Genomic DNA, 13,805 nt, shown 5'->3' with positions numbered 1-13,805 from the left:
ACATTGTCAAAAAATCTAGAATAAATCAAGGAAAATAAAATGAACCAGTTACCTATTAAAACAAAACAAAACAAAATGAAGCCGGCTGTTTGCTGACAAAAGAATAATGGAAGTGTCTATTTTAATAACAGGGATTCATTCTAGTAAAATGAAGTAGGTAGCCCCTAAAAAAATATGAAGTAGGTAGCATATAGTGTATGAATGCACAGTCTACAGTTATTACTTGACCCTCCAAAAGATAGTCAATTGTTCATTTTAAAGGATCGATGTTGGTTTTGTATGGTAACGGAACTGTATAAACATTACATTGTGGGTCGGCAGAGTATATGCATGGATCTTAACTTTGCATTGCGAATGTTGTTTTTAAGAGTCTTTGCCTTGCGAGCTTAAGCCCACAAACTTGGTCAGCACTTTAAAGAAACATGAAGATGATGCAAAGCGTTTTGGCAGTGGCCATGGTTTAATAGAATCGCAAGGGTTTATGTCAAAAGCAGGTCTAGACGGCCAAGTAGGACAATTATGTCGCTAGCAATTGTAAGTGGAGCACCTTAAAGAATCTCGCCGATTCGGCACTTGTATACGCATACGCGACTAGTGGCGTTTGTCTGCCTTTATTGCTTGGACTATATGCGGTCGTTTATCTCTTTCTCGTAGGTAAAGCAATGCAATCCATTTTAGGCCTCGTTCAGTTTGGAGGATTTCACATGGGAAAAACATTGGGATGATGATCCCAGAGAAAAGTTTTCTGTAGACACATTCAGTTTATAGGAAACGAGTACAAGATTTTCTCAAGAATACTGTATTTATTTTCTGTGTTTTTGGAAAAAACTACATTCCACTCAAATCTCATTTTTTGTGTGTTTGAAACGGGACAAATCATTTCTTTAGGATGGCAACTTGGCAAGTGCCATCTAATTCCCAAGTTTTTGATTTTCTCCAAACACTAGATGAGGTGGCGACCCAAGGTAGAGAGAGAGAGAGAGAGAGAGAGAGATCAACTCACAAGTTGTTGGTTTATATAACTCTCATTTAGTTACTACTTCGTTCTGTTTTATTAAGAGTTATGTAAATCGAAAGAGTGAATTGGAATTCTCGTTTCAAAAAAGGTAGCACCTTTTCTGTAACTAGAAAATGATATGAACCGCTGCTAAAAATGAGTGGAAATGGGTTCTCCGGGTGGATTCGGATGATGTTGTTAAAGAAAAGATTCAGACGGCCAACGAACGTGATTCCTCAAAAAAACATGATTACTACTCGTACGTGTCGTCAGCAGTCGTGTAGTGGATGCAATGATAATCCTCGGAAAACAAGAGCTGCCGTTCGGAACGGATGGAAACACAACCACCACCTGAACGCGGCCGGCGGAAGCGACAAGCCGGCGCCGGCCGCGTCCGCTACAAAGACGACACGCACACGCACACGCACACATCCCTCTCCCACTCCAGCCGGCTCCCACTCCCAGTCTGCCACCAGTCACCACCACCGCACACGCCCGCGTCACCGGTCAGCCTCACCACCGTCGCCTCCACTCCCTCCCCGTCCCCCGTCCCCCGCCGCATTGCGTGTCGATCGCATGCTGCTCTCCTTCGCCCAGCCCCGCCTGCTACCCCGCCTCCCCTCCCCGGCGACCGCCACCGCGACCACTGCCCGGCCTCGCGCCCCGCGCCGCGCGCTCTCCTCGGCCGCCAAAACCGCCGCCGCAGGCCGGCTCCGCGCGGTGGTCTCCGAGCGGGCCGTTGAAGGGATGGCGCCGGCGGCGGCGGGGCAGGAGGGGCGGCCGCTCCGGGTGGGGCTCGTGTGCGGCGGGCCCTCCGCCGAGCGGGGCATCTCGCTCAACTCCGCGCGCTCCGTGCTCGATCACATCCAGGTCAGCCCTTCGTGTCGAGCTTACTGTATTTATCACTCTAGTGTTTAAGGTTTGACTGCGTCGTGAGCTTCGGGTCAACGCTTATACTCTTCTTAAAAATAAAAATAAATTGTTGGTTGGCTGATGGGGAATGTTGGATGCAGGGCGAGGACTTGTTGGTGAGCTGCTACTACATCGACTGCGGCATGAACGCGTTCGCGATCTCGCCCGCGCAGGTGAGCTCCTGATCTGCTCAGCTGCTCTTGTTAACTCCTTAGCTGAATATTCAGTCATTCGGTGCTTGCTGTACTGTCAATGCGTTTGTCTGAACTGAATCCGGCGATACATCATTCGAGGAGCCCACAGCTCGCTTTGATTTCTTTATGCATAATCATAATCATGTACGTAATAGTTTGTCTGAACTGAATTCGCTTCTCTGAAACCATTTAGTATAACATTCTTAGCTGAACATTCTGTCATTGGCTGCTTACTGTGGTGTTAGTTAGTTTGTCTGAACTGAATTCGGCGATGCATTATCTGAACCCACTTTCGTGTCTCTCTACACACGGTCATGCAATAATTCCCTTGGTTGAATTATGATTAAACAAATTACCTGCCCTGTTTGGTTTGGTTTAATTCAGATACCCTCATTAAAAAAAGCATTTTGTTGATTCGAGCACTCTGTTTGTAAAATGACAGTCTGTCATGTTTTACTCCACAGCTGTATTCCAACACCCCTTCCGATTTCGATTTCAAGCTTGAAAGGTGAGCTTACGGCCAGGGTTTATTTCTTTTCCTTGCTAATTTTAGTCCATTTCAAATTGTTCAGTCTCAAATTTCACCTACAGTCTAGCACAAGAATTTTCCACCCTATCTGAATTTGCGGAACATCTTGCTGCCAATGTTGACATTGTCTTCCCGGTGATACATGGAAAATTTGGTGAAGATGGTGGTATTCAGGTTTGTAGTTACCTACGAATATTAATAATGCTTTACATGCAAAGAAAATAAAATGCTGGTGCCACGATGCATTCTTGCAGATTTTCAGTTTGTTTCAGCATTGCACTAGCATATAGTGCTGACTGTCTCTTAGTTATTTTTATGAGAATTTCACATTGCTGCTGATTCTTGTTGATGATAAGATGCTAAGGCCTGCCAAGGCAGCACACCTGCAGTATAGAACTTAATATCAACTCATCAATATATACAAAACTCAAGTACTCAACAGAAAATTTAGTATTTGTGATGTTTTATATGTTTGCCATGTTCTATAAAAATATTCAGGAGCTTTTGGAGAAAGCAAATGTTCCATTTGTTGGGACGCCCTCTAATGAATGCCTCCGTGCTTTTGACAAGGTATGCTTTACTAATCATGACATGGAGCCACTTGACCCATAAGTTTTTTTTGTATCACCCTAAATAGTTGCTCAAGGCTTCATGTCTTGTTGAGTTCGGTTCGGTTGAGTTCCCCTTATTGTGCTTTCATCATCCTCCAATGTCATTTTTGGTACATGGACAGGGAAGGCCTATTCCAGTGTCATCCTCAACATTTTCTAGTTTAACAAATATACCCGAATTATCTCATGAAATGAGTTTGCAGTATTATTAGGTTTGAATTTGTCAGAATAAAAATCTTCCATTGCATGAAACAAGTGGATTTTACGAAATGCTATCTGATGAGCAGCTTTAATGTATCATTACTGTCAACTAAAGGTTGATGACAATGTGAATTTTTTTTTTGTATATTCACTTGATATGAACAATTCCAATTATACGTGTGACCTGATTTCATGAATCTTGAATATGGCTGCAGCATAATGCATCGCTCGAGCTCGACGCTCAAGGTTTCTTAACAGTACCAAACTTTCTTGTAGAGGTAAGGCTTCTTTCTGAGTGTGTTATGTACACAATTCAATATGTATTACCTATCTTCACTAACAGTTCAGCCGCTCTTTTTATAAAATATTTCTGTAAGGCATACAAGGTTTAGTACACACAATATGTAGTGACACCCTGGAATTTTTTTATCATTCAGAACTCTGTCTCATTTGCTTCTTGTTTCAGAAAATAAAGGCACTGAATCTTAACAAACACTTAGGATAAACTTATTTTATTTTGTCTTTTGCAAAAGTACAACAGTAATTATGAAAGGCAAAAAGTATCTCTTTATTATAATCCAAAAATGAGAAGGCATGATGAATTCTTGTTTCAAAATCCATGATTTTGATTGGACTTCAAAATTTTTTTTGTGAAGTTTGCAATGAATGATTTGTTAGGAGGTGCCTTATGTGATTACTAATCCTGATGCTCTTCTGTTGGCGCCTGACCATGTGTCCTGCATGTGTCACCTACGGGCGATGACAAAGTAGAAGGATAAATTGGCCACGTCAGAATTGGAGGAATGGTTTAGAAGCATCAATTTGAATAAAGAAAATGGCAAAGTGATTGTAAGTAAAGATGCCTTATTTGAAAATTTATTCCTTAAATTTTCTTGCTTAGCATGTAACTCATGTGCATACACAGGTCAAACCTACGAGAGCTGGATCAAGTATCGGCGTAGTTGTCGCTTATGGTGCTAATGAGGCAGCTGAGAAAGCCGAGGGAATATTTTCAGAGGTGCTTGGTAGTTAGTACTTACTGCCATTGTTTCTTAAAGAGAAAAAAGTGTGCCACCTAATCTGATATCTCAGATGTCTAACAGGGAATTGATAATAAGGTTATCATAGAAGTTTTTCTTGAAGGGGGCTGTGAGTTTACAGCCATTGTTCTTGACGTTGGGACAGCTAATAATAGTGAGCCTATCGTTTTGCTTCCAACGGAAGTAAGATTTGTATCTTTTTTTTTCTTACCTCTGCTTTCCTATGGTCCTTTCTCTTTAACATGGTCCAACCAAAGTCTGGTTTATATCAAAAGAAGTTGTTCCTTATGGAGAGAGTTTGATCTCTAGAAACTCTGTAAGATGTGTAGTAAGAGTGAAAGACTGAACTAGGTCCTCTTGCCCCCTTTTCTGCAGGTTGAGCTTCAGTCATCAATTTCTAGTGATATTCAGGAGGATACAATATTTAACTACCGTAGGAAGTACCTTCCAACTCAACAGGTATTTGAAATAAAGATCACATATTGCTATGCAAGTGATTTAGTCATATACATGCACAAGGGGCGGATGTTTTCTGTCGACCCTTGTAACTTAGCCTGCCAAAATGAGACATTACTTTTTTATAACTTATCTCACATGAATAGTTCGTCTATGCATTGAATATTGACCCCTTCACAGGTTGCGTATCATACACCTCCACGGTTTCCGGCAGAGGTGATAGATTGCATAAGAAAAGGAGTATCCCTTTTATTTCGCCACTTTGGCCTGCGTGACTTCGCTAGGATAGATGGTTGGTTCTTGCCAAGTCCTGCTACTTCTCTGCCCTCGTCTGAAAATGGTGTTAAATTTGGAAATACAGAGTATGGTGCTGTCCTTTTCACTGATATTAACTTGGTAAGCATCTTTAGAAAATTTCTCATGCTTAGGTTTGCAGCACGGGTTGTGATTTCTAGTGTGACATATGCTGTTATCCTGTCTTAACAGATAAGTGGGATGGAGCAAACCAGTTTCTTATTTCAACAAGCTTCAAAGGTATCGCTGCTAATACTTTGTACTTCCCACATACAAAATTTGGCAATTTCAGTTTCTATAAATAAAAATCAATTCAACTAGGTTACATGATTTTTCCTCATCTGTGTGCACATTTTCTGACTGCTGCACAACACCATTGAGGGTATTTATATTTTGTAAATAATATGCAGTATAAAACATTAGCCATCAATCATCGTGCAATTACTGCAAGTAAGTGTTGGACATTTACATGTGTACATATATAATGCTTGATCTCGCCACTAACTTTGGAACAAAAAAAATCATTTTTCAGGTTGGATTCTCTCACTCTCGAATCCTCCGTACAATTGTTCAGCATGCTTGCTCACGATTTCCTTCCCTTGTTACAAGCAATAATGCATGGACTGCTTTATCCAGAAAAATGCAATCAGCAAAACAAGCATTGATAATCCCGAATGGTACATGCAAGCAGAAGGCTTTTGTGATATTTGGTGGCGATACTTCAGAGCGGCAAGTATCTCTTATGAGTGGCACAAATGTCTGGCTTAATTTGCAAGGCTTCGATGATGTAAGATCCCTAGCTTCCTCGTATCTAATGGCAGAATTCTTGACTGCAAAGGTGTTTTTGTTCTGATGCTTTCATGCATGTTTAAATGATGGGAATCAGCTCATGTTCAGTCTATATTTTGTTGTCATTGATTATTGGGCTGTATGGTGTCCCATGTGTTTTTGTTCCATTTTCATGCTCTGATGATTTATATTTATTTCTCTTCCGGTGCCTTTAGCTTGATGTGACACCGTGCTTGCTTGCACCTTCGAATGGATATTCTTCCCACAACGAAGATTTTAGCGAAAGTTCACGCGACGTTTGGACACTGCCGTAAGTGTTTCTTCCACCACCTGATTAATTGCGGGACATGAAGCTTTACTGGCGCAGACCCAATAATCTTATTTTGAGTCTTGCGTAATGCAGCTTCTAGTTACTGTATGAAAACAGAGAATTCCAACTTTATGTGCTATAGTTTGTTAGAAGTACTTATATTACTTTCATCTTAACTGATTAACCTAATTTGGTTAACCTAATTTTGATTGCATTCCTGGGCATCTATGGCCTGAAAGGGACCATCATTTCATATTGAAGAATGCTAATTTTTTACCTAAATTGAAGAATGATATTCGGTATTGGTGTTGAAAACTACTATTTGACATTGTATATTAGCTTCAAGAATTAATTTTTTCTTGCATTTCAGTCTTGGACTTCATAATTTTGCAGAAGATGGGTTGTCTTATTTACTTATCACATTCTGTCAGTGCAACTGTGATGCTGCAGTCATACACTAAACCCAAAAACAACCCCATATCCGCAGTGTGGACAGGGTGGAGCGGGCGCCTACCCTGGGATTTTCCATTAGCTTTTATATCATAGCAAAAAATTATAAGTAAATTTTGATGGACAGTTCCACTGCTACCCACCCTGGTCCATTGGGCTAGATCCACCACTGCGTATCGCTGTATCTGGCACTTTAATTACTACTAGTAGTAAGTATAAAAATATGTGGACGAACTACGAGATGAAATAGACACCCATATTCGAGTTGTGAGACTTGAAGTTTGTGGTGGGCTAGATGAAGTATTTTGCTTATAGTTCACTTCTCATTGCACATTATCATGATATTTTCAGAGGCATAATGATGCTGGTCATTATTTTTGGGCGCTTGTGCCCAAACCGGAATTCTGATTTAACTGTTGGCATTTAAGATCCAACATCGGTCTTTCATCGAAGAGCAAGATATTTTCTTTCATTCTTCCTAGTTGTTATAGTTCACTGAAGCATTAGCCTCTTACTGTGTGACAGATATTCATTAGTGTTACGGCATACCACTGAAGAAGTTCATGCTGCATGTTTTGAAGCAATTGAACCAGAGCGGGTTGAAATAACATCTCGCTTACGTAATCAAGTAATGAAAGAACTTGAACGAGCATTAAGCAAGCAAGATTGGTTTGCGGGCTTTGACATCACTGATGAACAACCTATCAAATACTCTCTGCAACAGTGGATTGATTATGTTAAAGAAGCTAAAGCTGTAGTGTTCATAGCAGGTATTTTTTCCAATACATATTTGTGTATCTAATCTTCTAGCTTTCTAGGCATAATAATGTCCGGCTTTTCGTATGTATATATGTAGTTATGAACTTATGATGGATGCGCGATTAACTGTTGCGAGATGAAACGTGGTATGGAAATAGGAATTTCGAAAGAAAATTTCTGGAACTAATGAACTCTGTTAATACTTACTTCTATCACAATAAAACCAAACATAAGTGGTAAGGCACATAGTGAAAATACAGATGTAGAGGCCTATGCCTCAACACCTATGCTTTGTTTTTTGTTGGTATCTCAATATCGAATATATTACATGTAGTTCATGGTGGTATTGGGGAGGATGGTACCATTCAATCGCTGTTGGAATCTGCAGGAGTTCCTTACACAGGTGCGATCACAGCTTGTAGGATACATATATGTCTCCAACTCTAAGAATATAAAATTATGCTGATATCAAAGTTCTCTTTGTGCAGGGCCAGGGCCAATAGCTTCTAGAACATGCATGGACAAAGTTGCAACTTCACTTGCCGTTGATCATGTATGAGCCTTTCAGGTCTTCTTTATAGGAATTCCATGCTGATTTTTTTTTTGGCAATGGCAATGTATGATATAATCCATGCGCAATGCATTAACAGCGCAATGTTAAATCGTCAACTAGATTTGTTAGAGCTGTACTACTCATGCTATGATTGTGCCCTTGTGGATGGTTCACTAGTTTTCTTGTACTTGTGCAGTTGGCTAGTTATGGCATTCACACTATACCAAAGGATGTAAGAGCAAGAGAAGAGCTACTAAAGTCATCTCTTGTTGATATCTGGAATGACCTGAAAGCAAAATTACAAACAGAAACGGTATGTGTGAAACCTGCTCGTGATGGATGCTCAACTGGTGTGGCAAGATTGCGGTGAGCATTTCATTAAGCTCCTGTTCACTTGATGTTTTCCAACTATTTAACATGAAACTTTGGCTGTCTTACGCATAGCTCATTAAGAAACTATCTGTTATCAGATGTCCAGAGGACCTAGAAGTCTATGCAAATGCACTGAGGGGAACGCTTCCGCGTCTGCCTGCTAACTGTCTATCCAAGGTACCAGAAATTCAATTTGGTAACTCGTTAAGCCAGAGTAACTTGATGTTAAGCTGCACTTTTACGTTGATCTATATTTGTTAGGCACATGGAGTTATTGAGATGCCAGTCCCTCCTCCGGAGTCACTGATATTCGAACCATTTATCGAAACCGACGAAATTATTATCTCAAATAAATCGTGGAATGATAGTACCCGCCATCTGGTATGGAAGGGTGAAAATGAGTGGCTTGAAGTGACCGTTGGTGTTGTTGGGAAGCGTGGGGAGATGCATTCACTAAATCCAAGTATCACAGTCAAGGAAAGTGGTGATATTTTGTCTCTTGAAGAGAAATTTCAAGGTGATTAGTCTGGAATAGGCCTTTGAAGGTTTACATTTGTTTGTTCAGAGTCATGTTGTCTTGAGGGCAGCGTTAATGTGCTTTGCTTTATGCTGGTACTTTCAGGGGGAACTGGAATCAACTTGACACCACCTCCAGCAACAATCATGAGGTTTAATATCTGTTCCTGTTCTTAGTTCCCATTTTTTTTACAGTGGATTTCTTTCCCAACTAATTGGTACCTCACCCGTACTTTCTCTGTTCCCACATGAGATTGCTTGCTGCCGAAATAGTTCCTTTTCTTTTTGGAAATAACAGTTACCGAATATAATTTTTATTTGGGATGAACATACTTCCAGATTCATCTCTGCATCATGACTTAATATTTATCTGCTGCACTCGTAGTGAGGATGCGCTACAGAAATGCAAAAGTTGTATCGAGATGACGGCGAACACATTAGGTCTGGAGGGCTTTTCACGCATCGACGCATTTGTTAATGTGCACAGCGGAGAGGTGCCTCTCTCGATCTCCCTCATATATTTATGCAGTTATAAAGCGAAGAAGAGATTAGTTTAGCCGTGGTAATTAATTAATCACTGTCCCTGCATTTGATCCTGAAGGTGCTGTTGATAGAAGTAAATACCGTACCTGGGATGACTCCCTCCACTGTCCTGATTCACCAGGTAAGCCACACGCCTCTCTCTTAGGTCAGAGCCCCACGCCTCTCTGCCCACTGTTCCAGAAAGCACATATTTATCTACACTAGCTTGTTGCTCCCCAGTACCTAGGGCCATTTAAACCTTGTAACATGTGTGTGTTGGTATCATCCCAAATGCAGGCACTCACGGAAGAACCACCCATCTACCCTCACAAGTTCTTCAGAACGCTCCTCGATCTGGCGTTTGCAAGAGCAGGCTAGATATACAAGGGCCCTGAAGAAAAGAAGAAGATATATGCGCCTCTAGCCGGGGCGCGTCGATTTCAGTGCGAATAGGGTCGCTTACCGCTATGTACTACGGTATCGATTTGTGTTGTGCAACTGCCAATGTATGCAAGTGACTCTTGTGTGGGATTTGATAGTCATTGGTGCGAAAAGATGTGGGGTGTCCAGTTGATACCTGGATCCTTTTGCGTGCCAGAAAGTTATTATAAGGTCTCAGGTTGGTGAATGGTGATCGCACTAGCTCAAAGTCCACCAGCACCAGGGGAAGCTGCTGGGCTGAGAACTCTACATCGGTGGAGCCATCCAACAAAGGTGAGTGTGTCGAATAAGTGCACGGTCGACTGCGAAAAGGCAGCGATGTATCGAAAGCGTGCGCGTGTGCGTGTGCTTTCGGCTCAATCTATGGCATACAGAAATGCTTTCTGCTCAATCACTTCTACCATATCCCGAGCGCCTTTTCGAAAGAAAAACAATAGCTTTTTGGAGAAAATATCCAGAGTGCGGTCTGAGTTTAGTAAGACCGAGATTATTTTTCTATCAGTGTGGTAACTAGGCGTTTAACTAACTGCTGAGAGCGATGTGTGTAGGTTTTTCTATTATGAGATTGCTTGCCACATTTCCACATGTCTCGTGGACACGATGTTGAATTAGTACCTTTGTGCGTCAGTATGCAATGCCACAAATGAGGGGGAAAAGGCGAAATGGTAAGAAAGGTAAGAAATGGAAGACACGCTTTCAGGTTTTCAAAAGTCAAAGAAATTTCTAGATGAAGTGCAAAACCTTCCAGGTTTCCGTGTCCTATAGCCACAAAACAGCGCGCCCCACTTCCGCACGATATTACTATATTTTTATGTCATTTCATATGGTTTGATCGAAAGCACTCGCGGTTGCTTTTGCCTCCACGATGGACCCAAATTCACCACAGAATGTCAGATGAGCCAAGGCAAAAGGAAAAGGTAGTGGGATCCAATTGCCGTCGAGTCGTCATGTCGTGATAATAGGAGAAGAAAGCTGATACCCTGACATGATCTTGGATTCCACCGATCATATTTATGACTTGTCATTTTGCAAATTCAGTGGAATTCAGTGAGAGTGTGGCCCAGAGCAATGTAGCTACTAGGACGAGGATTTACGACACGCAAGTGCGGGGGCACTCAGGTCCCTGGTGCCAGCTTTTTATATATTTTGGCTTTCGATTTTGAAAGTTCTATATCTTTTAAACAAAAAAATTAAATTAAGTTATATTTTCATATTCATGTTTCTCGCGACCAGTGTTTTCAAATAATATTTATCTTGATTATGTTTTGACGAGTTTTGAAAAAAAAATGTTAAGTTTCAGTGTATGAAACTTAGTATGAGCGACCGATAAAAATCAAATATTTTGTGTCTAGACAAATTTCCTTAAAATTATATCTTTGAAACTTGTTGAAGCTGGGCACTTTTTGATACAAAAACGGTAAGTTTCATCGTTGAAACTTAAAGTTTTTTCAGGGATTTTCTTTTTTACTGTGCGTTCGCGTGGGATTCATCTACTTCACGATTGCGAAGCAAATTGAGCGGACGGTAGGGCTTGGCAAGTGGGTGTCCCCGCACTTACGTGCCCCTGCAAATTTCCGGCTACTACTAGTAACACTGACGAATGATGATATCCCTGAAAAAAAAGGAATGATGATATGATATGTCCCAAGCAATCTAGCTACTACTAGCACTGATGATATGATATGGTGATGGAACTGTGGCCTGATTCAGGTTATACATGATAGATGTATCCAAGGGCAATGCCAAGCGACTAAAGATGTTCCCAATACAATTCATGTTTCCAAGTAGGATAATAGAGATGTTTACGATTTGTGCCGATCGATACATCGCCTAAATTTACTTCAGCTTTTCAGATGGAAATCGACCGGTTGATCGAGAATCGCAAACACAAAATTATATCTGATGATTGAGAGGGGCGCGTTCTAGGTAACTGGCATTGTTGATAACTGGGACAGATCGGTAGGCAGGTACATCGATCACAGTAGTATATGCTAGCTGATAAAGACGGATCAATCGATCCGTGGACGTATCAAACTAACACCGATGGAGATGGGCACGCACGCAGCTTGCTTCTCTGCATCATCATCATCATATCATAATTAGAGAATTAGTCATGGAAACGTAATGATTAACTAGCGTGGCGGCTAGCTCAATGGTCATATAACATGCCAATGTCAATCACGCAGAAAAACAATAGCATGCCAGTTGCAGATGGATTGACAAAAAGGTGTGAGTTATCAGCAACCAATCAATCCCTCAATCGCAAGCAGATCACTTACTTGACAAGTGATAAGATCATAAGACTTGAGAGCCATGTGCATTAGTGAGAGGATCGCACTAACTACATGTTGACAGCGACACGTACGTGTTCGTAAACAATATCTTTCCGCTCAATCTATGACATACAGAAACATGAGTAGTACTAAAATGATCTCTGATGAATTGCTCCCACCATAACCCGAGCGCCTTTTCGAAAGAAAATAACTAGCTTTTTGAAGAAAATATCCAGAGTGCGGTCTGAGTTTAGTAAGACCCAGATTATTCTTCTCTATCGGTGTGGTTAACTAGGAGTTTACCTAACTGCTGACAGCGATGTATGTAGGTTTTTTACTGTGAGATTGCTTGCCACATTTCAATACGCATCGTCGACCTGATGATGAATTAGTAAATTGCCTTTGTGTGTCATCACGCAATGTCACAACTGAAGGGCAAAAGGAAGCAAAATGGCCATGGCGCATGTCATCCAGGGTAAGAAATGGAAGCCACGCTTTCAGGTTTTCAAAAGCGGAGAAATTTCTAGATGAAGTGCAAAACCTTCCAGGTTTCTGTGTCCTATAGCTTTAAAACAGCGTGAACCACTAGTGCACGATGTTACTATATTTTTATGTCATTTCATATGATTGATCGAAAGCACTCATGGTTACTTTTGCGTCCACCATGGGTCCAAACTGACCACAGAATGCCAGATGAACCAAAGCAAAAGGAAGGTAATGGAGTCCCATTGTCGTCGAGTTGTCACGTGTGATACTAGGAGAAGGAAGCTGATTCCTTGATCTCATATGCATCACTTGTCATCTCAGCATATTCAATGTAATTCAGTGAGAGTTGTGTGGCCCAAGCAAGCTAGGTACTACTCTAAGAACTAAAACCACAATACTTGTTATGGAACGGAGGGAATAGCAATGATGATATGGCAGGGTATGCTGATGGAACTGTGGCTTGATTCAGGTTATTCATGATAGATGTATCCAAGGCGTAATGCCAAGCGACTAAAGATGTTCCCAAGACAGTTCATGTTTCCAAGTGGGATAATAGAGATGTTTATGATTTGTGCCGATCGACACATCGCCTAAATTTACTTCAACTTTTCAGATGGAAATCGGCCGGTTGATCGAGAATCGCAAACACAAATTATATCTGATGATTGAGAGGGGCGCGTTTTAGGTAACTAGCGTTGGCGATAACTGGGACGGATCGGCAGGCAGGTACATTGATCATAGTATATGCTAGCTGATAAAGACAGATCGATCAACCCGTGCACGTATCAAACACTGATGGAGATTGGCACGCTGCTTTCGCCACATCACTCCCTCCATTTCATAATGTAGTGCGCCCATGATTTTCGAGATTTAACTTTGACCATAAATTTAACCAACATGAACGATTAAAGCGGGAGCATGACAGTCCTTTGAATAAGTATTCGAAAGAAGTTTTCAAAAGTATAATGTTTTAGTAAAATGATTTATGTATTATTGATCTAATTTATGGTCAAAGTTGAATCTCGAAAAGCGTGGACGCACTATATTATGGAATGGAGGGAGTATCATAATTAGAGAATTAGTCGTGAAAACGTAATGTC

At 41.1% G+C, this 13,805-nt stretch overlaps 1 protein-coding gene across 1 annotated transcript; it reads left to right on the top strand.

The window, feature by feature from the left end:
* Positions 1–1,440: 1,440 nt before the first annotated feature.
* LOC123051441 (uncharacterized) lies at positions 1,441–10,133 on the top strand. The gene is made up of 24 exons (XM_044474304.1): positions 1,441–1,867; positions 2,011–2,082; positions 2,568–2,611; positions 2,695–2,806; positions 3,131–3,202; positions 3,660–3,722; positions 4,216–4,293; positions 4,370–4,462; positions 4,548–4,667; positions 4,860–4,943; positions 5,121–5,336; positions 5,427–5,474; positions 5,767–6,021; positions 6,239–6,333; positions 7,309–7,553; positions 7,877–7,945; positions 8,031–8,095; positions 8,292–8,461; positions 8,566–8,644; positions 8,729–8,984; positions 9,090–9,135; positions 9,369–9,477; positions 9,585–9,647; positions 9,803–10,133. Exons 1-24 carry the CDS (start codon positions 1,574–1,576, stop codon positions 9,881–9,883), a joined length of 2,829 nt encoding a protein of 942 aa, XP_044330239.1. The 5' UTR covers positions 1,441–1,573; the 3' UTR covers positions 9,884–10,133.
* Positions 10,134–13,805: the final 3,672 nt, after the last annotated feature.

The sequence above is a fragment of the Triticum aestivum genome, chromosome 2D, assembly GCF_018294505.1.
Source record: "Triticum aestivum cultivar Chinese Spring chromosome 2D, IWGSC CS RefSeq v2.1, whole genome shotgun sequence".
NCBI lineage: Eukaryota > Viridiplantae > Streptophyta > Magnoliopsida > Poales > Poaceae > Triticum > Triticum aestivum.
Note: the sequence above shows the minus strand (reverse complement) of the source record. Positions and strands in the feature narration are given on the sequence as shown.